The 8,694-nt window shown below is 35.4% G+C and overlaps 1 protein-coding gene and 1 pseudogene across 1 annotated transcript; one reads left to right on the top strand and one right to left on the bottom strand.

Annotated features, from left to right (window-relative positions):
- Positions 1-2,938: 2,938 nt before the first annotated feature.
- Positions 2,939-4,823, top strand: LOC148998876 (kxDL motif protein). Its single transcript, XM_089141643.1, has 3 exons — positions 2,939-3,084; positions 4,020-4,172; positions 4,377-4,823. The coding sequence occupies exons 1-3, from the start codon at positions 2,963-2,965 to the stop codon at positions 4,477-4,479; spliced, it is 378 nt and encodes a 125-aa protein (XP_088997769.1). The 5' UTR covers positions 2,939-2,962; the 3' UTR covers positions 4,480-4,823.
- A 1,097-nt stretch (positions 4,824-5,920) lies between these two features.
- On the bottom strand, positions 5,921-6,796 carry LOC148998875 (ADP-ribosylation factor GTPase-activating protein AGD12 pseudogene; annotated as a pseudogene).
- Positions 6,797-8,694: the final 1,898 nt, after the last annotated feature.

The raw sequence follows: 8,694 nt of genomic DNA, 5'->3' as shown, positions 1-8,694 counted from the left end.
CAAATATATTTCTTCAATTGGTGGATATTGTTCTCACATGACAATGTGAGGGATCAATAGATTCTTTCATTGATGGTTTGAAATCATAAGAACGGTTTATGAGTTTTTTTTTTTTTTTTTTTTTTTTTCTAAAGTCCATAATTTCCAAGAGAGAGAGAGAGAAAAGTAGGAGAGAGAGAGAGAGAGGATGAGAGCGTTTGACAAGAGATGTACGTGGTTCGGTTGATCTTTGCAACCTACGTCCACAGGAATGTGATTTATTTCCTTGAGATTGATTGTAGTATAGGTTACATATTTATGGTTACATGAGTTATGTGCAACCTTAATCTTGGACTCTTACTCTAGAGTTTGACTTACACAAATTATATATTTGTGTTTGGTATGAATTATGTCTCCTGTGTGTTCAACTTTGAGTCTAATCCACTTGTGGATAAGATGCAATCGATTGGAGTCTCTTAAGTAGCTGAGTTTGATTCTAATTCTTGAAGCCTTACATGCATGGAGTGGTGGCGGCTAGGGCAATCCTAGATTTAGCTAGGGTGCCTGTGGTCAAGGGTCAGGATCTCTTCTTCACCTGCATAGTCATCTAAACAAACATTGTCTCTGAAGAGTGAGCTCAAAAGAACTAAGCGACTAGTTCAAATATAAATAAAAATTACAATCAAATTCAAGAACAAAACATGATGCAATATGATATAAGATAATGTGCAAGCATGCATCTGACTCTAACATATTCTAGTACATAATGGCAGACACACATTAAGATAGAACACCATACTCTTCTAAGCAGTCTCAGTCACTCTCTCTCACAACTCTTAAGCATATCTTTTGGATTCTCCACTGTAGTTGGGTTGAGGCATCCTTCTCGGACTATCACCATGGTTATTGTGAGTCAAGCAGGCCCACTATCATCATAGATTGGTAAGGTTGCATATAAATGATAAGGGTTTCCAAACGCTCAAGACCAGTAACCAACCCATGAGAGGAGATGGAGGGCATCTATTATATGTGGATGACTATTGGGTTAAGGAATGTGATCAAATTGATGCTTCACATTGAAGATACCATTAATAGGTGAGAAGGTATCGAATCAAAAGGGTACTATGCATGAGGGGAGATATCCGGATCATATGTAATACAAGACTATATGACCTTGCATTGGGCCTAGGGTTATCCTTAACACACGCTTCTCATACCAAATGGTGATGTGAGAGAATAGTGACTTATACCCTCAACCACGGTTTGACGGACTTTACCCAACAACCGTGGAGAACCCAATAGACATCTTTTGTTAAAGGAAAGTAAAAGTGACTGAAACCACCCAAAAGAGATTGGTGTTCTATTTAATGCATGTCTACCTTAGAGATTTCATGATAGAGTTATGAGCATACATCATAATTTTGCATTTATTATATTAATTTCATTACTTACATTATCATCTTATGAATATGATGTGGAAATTGTGATTGAATGTATGACATGAATGTTTAGTTGACCTCACTAAGTTATGTGGAACTCATTCCTTTATATGTATGTGTTTCTTTAGAATTTTTTGCAGGATATGAGAACCCCACTCCCCTGGAGTATCCATTGCCAGTAGATTACCATGAGGATATAATTGGAAAAGAAGTGGACGTGCATGACTCTTCATGCTCATGTCAGGATTGTTCTTATGGAGTCGCATTCCATTAAAGATTTCCTTCAATTTATTCCGCTGCAAATAGACTACTCTTTCCTTTCAAACTCTTATATTTATTTGATAAACATTAGTTTAATCACATTGCATCCATATCCTCCGTAGAATATCAATAGACTTTTGTTGTAGTAGACATTACTAAACTATGTAATTGCTACTCTAAGTAATAGAAATTTTATTCAACATTAATAAAAAAAATAATTAAAAAAATAATAAAAATAATAATAAAAAAATAAAAAGAAAAAGAACATTAGTTAATTTTTAACTAAGTTAATGGATGACTATAAACTTTATATTTCAGATTTGATGATTGATATTTAAAACTTGATATACTCTTGTCCAATTATGTTATGTCATGTATTTATATGAAATTGTCATTGAACCTAGGTCCTGTAATGTATCACTTCCACGAGTATTCGGGTATGACCAGATCCGGCTAGGTGGGGTATGACAAGAAATACCCATCTGTGGGCTTTTAGAAGATAAACTTACACATCATTTGTTAAGGCTGTATGCCGTACAAGAGGATCTTCAACAAGTTATTTTTGAGTTGATTATCCTTAGTTAATTCAGATTTGTAATAACTCTCAGAGATATCCCCCTGTACATTGTGCGTGTGGTGCAAGATATCCTCAACCTCTCCACTTACTTTTCCTAGCATATCTTTCAATTGGTTACTAGAAACCGCAATTTCACAGTTGATTTTCTACCCCAAAAGGCTCGGTTGATTGCAGAATGCAACCGGCCAAACTCCACTCCTCATCATTCCCTTTGCTTGAACAAATGAATTGTTCATAAACGAGGGCGGGGAGTAGATTATTAAAAAACATTAAAAGGATAATTTCAGTAGTATAAATCAAAATTTTGTTTACACGATAGGCATTAGAAAAAGGATTAAATAAACCTTTTCAAAATTAGAATCCGTTAAGATAAGAAAATTTCTAAAAATAGAAATCCTTGAAAAGTAATTTTTTTTGAATGCCCTCAATCAAAGAAATTTTCCTTATGTGGATGTTTATTCCCAAATGGTCTTCTATCTATGAAGGGTTAGATGGAATCATTATAACAAGTCATAGTTTCAGTGGTAGCCGCCCGAGGAGGTCATGGGTTCAAATCTCTGCGCGTATCACATCTACCACTTTCCCAGGGCTTGTGGGCCCCAGTCACTATGGCTGGTTGATGATGAGTTGATGACATAAAAAAACAGTAATTAATTTGAGTTGAAGAGTTGACTTCACAGATTCTGCCATACCTGTATTTCCCTTAATGGAGATGGAGAAGTCGGAGAGGGAAGCTATCAGAGACGCTTCTGAAGAGGTTTCTGGGCAGTTCAAAACACTAGTTAATGGTGACGATGTCAACACGCTCCGGCAGTTGCAGGACCTAGTGTAACCTCTTACTCTCTCTTCCTCTCCCTCTCGTTTTTTCTCTTTCCTTTCTCTATCTGGATTAAAAACTAAAATTTCATTTGGTTGCTTTTCTGAAATATTGACTCTGCTGGGCTTTGGTTTTCAATGGTCTAATCATAATTATTGAATGAAGTGAATTGCGTGCTGCTTTTAGGTTTTGTCTGGCATTGTATATGATTCACAAGAGCTGAAGATAATATATGTAATTTGTGATGTTCCGGGGTTTAATTGGTTGTGATCTGAGTCTTTGGTGCATTGCTAGATTAAAATTTCATGTGGTTTCGTGAACTGCAAATAAAATAATTTGTTGTTTGGTTGCTGAAAGCTTTAGTCATTAGAGATGGTAAATTAAAAAAAATTGTTAAAAAGTAACATTTGGGGATCTGGTTTTAGTGGTTGGATCTGTTTATCAGTGGAAACAGCAAGTGGGTTTGTTTAATTTGATTCAGTGTTCTACAGAGATGGAAGTATATAAGATAAGGAAGTAAACATTGGAGTTTAGAGAAAGAAAAGCAAGGAAAAAGGTCCAAGTCTAAAGAGAAGACAGAGATCAGATGATCAAAGCCTTCATAATCTGTATACCATTTTCTAGCTCTGCTACTAGACATTATGATCCTGGTTCATCTCTCTCATTGTGGAGTGGTTAATTAAGTATAAGAGATTAAGAAAGTTAAGTTAGTATTGGAGGTAAGAGAAAGAAGAGTGAAGAAAGAGGCATAAGATAATTTAGAAGTTTTCTCTAATCAAATTCTTGTGTCTTATACATTCATACTTCGCTGCTTCTTACTCCAATCCTGACAATTGGAAATTTTAGATAATATGTAATTTATTATTTCTGTACATTTATGTTGTGAAAAACTGGACGCCTTACATTAGAACTGTCGAAGTTGATAGAGTGAAACTCTTTATTTCAGATTGGGAAGATTACAAGACAGCAATGCTGTCTTGTCACATTTTAATGATTTTTCAGAGCAGTGTTTTTTAGAGTTTTCTGGTGATCTATCAAAAAGCACAGTTCTTTTAAAGTCCATGAAGGTAGACCTTGATTACATATTCCTGAAACTGAGGTAAGAATTGTTATTCTTCCTACTGCATGTGATTAACTTTACATTTAATCCTATATCAAATTTAAGTTTATGTTTCCCTAGTTATTCATTATATTTGTCATATTTACTAGGCCATTTCATTGGAATCTCTTCCTAGAAATAGATTGAGCTTGGTGGCTTCAGTTCTAGTTTATGTAGTTACAGTGAAATTTTGTTTTCTTACAGAAGCATGAAGGCCAAGATCATGGCTGTCTATCCTGATGCAATTCCTGATCCTTCAACAATGCAAAAGTTTGACCAAAGACCAGACCTTGAGAGGTTTCAGTAAAACCATCAATTCTAAAGAAGAAGGGATGCAGCTGGCTGTCAGGATTTGACGATTTTGTATTTGCCTTGTTGGCTGTGTATACAAAGAAAAGAAAACAGAGAGAGAAGAGTAACTACCCAGGAATTTGTATTGCCAGTTACTGATCCCCAAAATGTCAGAACAGGTTTAGAACACTTCTTTTATTTTTGTGGCCCAGAAAAAAAGTTTGTTCTTTAGTAAAATTCGAACATTATTAAGGTATTGGCATTGTAATGATGGTTGAACCAAAAAAAAAAAAAAAGGCTTTGTATTGATGGTTCAAAGTTCTGGCAAGAAGTTCAATTAGACTGTAGTCTTGCACAAGGCTCCACCAAAATCTGTCTTTTCTCTTTCTTTTTTTTGCCTTATTTAACTTCACTGAAAAACACATTCAAATAGAGTTTAGGCATTGTATTTAGTATGGTCTCAAAGAGAATTGATTAGAAGACAAGATCCATATAGCCAATCCCATTTAATTGTGAAAATGTCTGTTTTTGTTGTTATAAAGAAAATGAAAAAAATATATCTGAAAGAATAAGTTCGAAAAGACCTTTTGGTGTGAAGGCATGAAAGCACAACTACGTACATCATAAGGAAAACAAGAGTCCTCAAAGTAGGGCAGTATAAATATTTGACATTTGCAAGTTGCACCTGCTACATCTCCTACTCTTCCCTCACATCTCCATTACACTCATCTTGCCTATGTTACTCTTTACTGTTTAGCTTTCCATCCCATATGTCATTCGCTAGTCTTATTATTATCTTGAGTATTTCCTCTTAACCTTAATGTTAGACACACATTCGTCATATAACATCCCTGGCCCCCAAAAGCACCTCTCCGTCTCATCCATCATACAATCCAATCTAATATATCTTTCCTTGAACCATGCCTCCACAGAACTTTTCTTCTTATTGAAATAAAATTATTATACATTTCCTAATAATAATCTTAAGAAAAATAAAGATTAAAGTGTCAAACAAAAAAAAGCAGGGTAGGCTGGGTAGCATTCAGCATTCAACGGCTGGGACATGTTTTTTGCTGAAAGGAAAATAAAAACAACAAAAATTAGCTAGTTACAGTTATAAAATGTCTTTGAGTAATCAATACACTTTGGACATTCTTTCACATCCCTCCTCTAGAGGTTGAGGATATCCTCACACAGTTTTACAATATCTGATCAAAGGTAAAACTAGTCTTCACTAATCTGGTCCAGCTTTACTGAGATTGGTCAGTAGCCCAATACTGATCTTACAAATCAGATTTAATGACCTATGGATTTGAGATTAGAAGCATATTTCTCTTCTGTAAATCATGTTAAGATACTATATCTTGATTGAATTTGGAATTATTGTGCAAGAACTATTCCATCCCTTTCTGACATAGGATTGAAGGAAATCCACCATTTTGACAATCCCTACTTGGGGTTTACCCTGCATAGGCATTCAAAATATATCTGCCATTTCGTGTGAAGAGGCTAAGCGTACAAAATCAAAACCCTAAAAAAAGTTAAAAGAGTATTGAAGGGTTCAAATGTAGGTCTCTCTCTACAAAGGAGAAATGCAAATTACAGAAAAGATAATTAACATAGACAAACAAAACAAATCGGGGCGAACCTCGTGTCGAAGACTTTGTGGGGGAGTTGGTGGCGGTGCCATTTTCCTAGAGTCTAACCTAGCAGTTCTTGCCGAGTGGTTGTTCTATGCCTTGACTTGAGGCTACAGCTGTGGTCCACCGACCATTGTGCCGAGGCACATCCCACCCAATAAAAAATGAATTTACAAAAAAATCACGATGCTTTATAAATATTCATACAATAAATCTGCATCAAAGTTTTATTCAACAGTAGGTGCAGAAAAACAAAATGTTGATAACTATTGTTCTAGTGGTATCCATTCTAGTTCTAACTCTAATTCTCCACATTCAACGTTCTGAAGCTGCAGCAACACACCTTGTTTCACTTTCCCATCCACTATATTGATGATGCTGTCTTCAAGGAGAGCATTGTCATGTGATTTCAGCCACTTTCCAATTTGCATGTTTCCAAACATGTTTGGATCTCCGAACGCCATTGCAGATGTGATCAGAGGCTGAATATCAATCTCAGCTACCCCCATTATGTCATCAGCTGAAAATGTGTCATAATCATATACTTGCTGCACCATGAGAAATTAATAATTCAGAAAAAACACGAGATGATATGAGATACTTCTAATTTCCTTTTCTTCAGCAGTTATTGGCATAATCTATGAAGTGTGTAATCTTTAACTGTCACAGGCAAAAGAGTAAGGCTAAATGAAAGAGGCAAAGATTCAGCAAACTTCAAGCATCATAAAACAGACAAGAACTCCCTCAATTGAAAGAAGAAGAGAAAAATGTATTCAGTCATCAGTGCCATGTTTTCCAATTATTTACTGCAGGTGAAATAACTTCTGCTTATAACCTTGTGAATGAACTGTCGAGACAGACTGAGAGTAAAACATTGAAACCACTTAATTTTAGAAAGCTCCAAAATGCTCCAACAGGTACCACCGTTGAAGCATTGGATCATTTCCCATTCCTGCGAGGTAAGGATTAGACAACTTCTGATAAACATCAGAATATTAGGCACAAAAACTAGGCAGAGAAATGCCTAGCATATTCACCAAGAATTTAAAGAAGGTAGGAACGGGAAGGAATACTCTTATCTGTCTGTTGCAATTTTCCATCCAGTGATAAAGTCTGCTGGGACAATTAAAGTCTGTATTATAGGATAACTAGGTTTTAGCACATGCCATAACAGTAAATATGTTTTGAGAGAGTGGAAGTCTCATATATTTTATGTATTGCCAAAGAGTGAGTACTCTAGCAAAATCATATTTCATAATAGTGCTATATGAGGAATTAAGTGTCAAAAAAAGCAATGGGAATGAGAAAAAAGAAAAAAGGAAAAAAGAAACGTGGGAGCAGTGAAAGAGAAAAGAGATATTTAAAGATGAGATTTTAGGTTCAGATAAAGTTTTTTTATTACAGAAGAAAAACCCCAAATAATGAATTACTCTGTAAGAAAATTATTATTCAAGAAAACCATGTATGGAGTGCAATCTAACAGAAGGGCTAAAAAATTATAGTGCTTTTCATTAAACTTAAAAGGCAGAAAGAAGGATACGAGCTAGGATTCTTGTATTTTCAGTGGCTGAAATGAAGTTTCCCCAAATCTGCCAACCTTGAATTGTCAACCAACTTTCAACCTTTCCATCAGATTCGCTGAATGTTACCAAATTGACATATGATTCCAACATGTCTAAAAAACTTCTATTGTCAACAGGGTGGTGCATGGCATGGTTTGGGCCATGTAAAGACCTCAACCAAGGGCAGTAGAAGTAAATATTCTGTCACTTCGCAATTTTAAAGTATAAACAATTAGGACAACATCCATACATAAGGTTGAAAGGGAGGAAATTTATAGCTCATAAGGACTAAAGAGGGGGAGACTAGCGCATAAAATGCATGGGCCTGGTACCATAGGTGGCCCAAGACCGGACCCGACCCAATGTGAAGTGTGGAAACCAGATGTGAAGCGTGAAAACCTTACTACAGAAAAGCAGCTTGTGATTCTTGAACTCCATTCGAAGTGGGGTAATAGGTGCTTATTCAATTATTGACAACTACGGTAATATTACCGTAGCATATAGTCTAATTGCTATAAACATGAAGCTGACTATTTGCTACGGTAATTTATTACCGTAGCATATATTTTAATTGTTAATGGTATATATGAAGTTTTTTGCTACGGTAGTAAATTTCCATGGAAATATTCTATTTGTTATACAATTTCAGAAGGTATATGTGGAGTTTTTGCCTTATAATCACCCAGGCAAATAGTCTAATTGCCATAAACAAATTAAAGGAATTTGAAATTGACTATTTGCCACGGTAATTACCGTAGCATTTAGTCAATCAATGATCACGGGAGACTTTAATCGTGGTATATACGGAGTTTTTTACCACCGTTTTCTCCCTTGGAATATATTCCCTAAATATTACGGTTTATGTGGGTGCCATAACAATAATTGGATTTTTTACAATGGTAGTAAATTTCCATGGCAAAAGTTCCGTCGCAATTGATACTTTTTTTTTTTAGTGCCACGATTTTCTTTTTGGTGAACGAACCCAATTAAAAGAAGAAACACATGAGACAACATCTGGATAGTTAAGAA

The sequence above is a fragment of the Hakea prostrata genome, unplaced genomic scaffold, assembly GCF_041222555.1.
Source record: "Hakea prostrata isolate BN-2017 unplaced genomic scaffold, UWA_Hpros_2 contig_102, whole genome shotgun sequence".
NCBI lineage: Eukaryota > Viridiplantae > Streptophyta > Magnoliopsida > Proteales > Proteaceae > Hakea > Hakea prostrata.
Note: the sequence above shows the minus strand (reverse complement) of the source record. Positions and strands in the feature narration are given on the sequence as shown.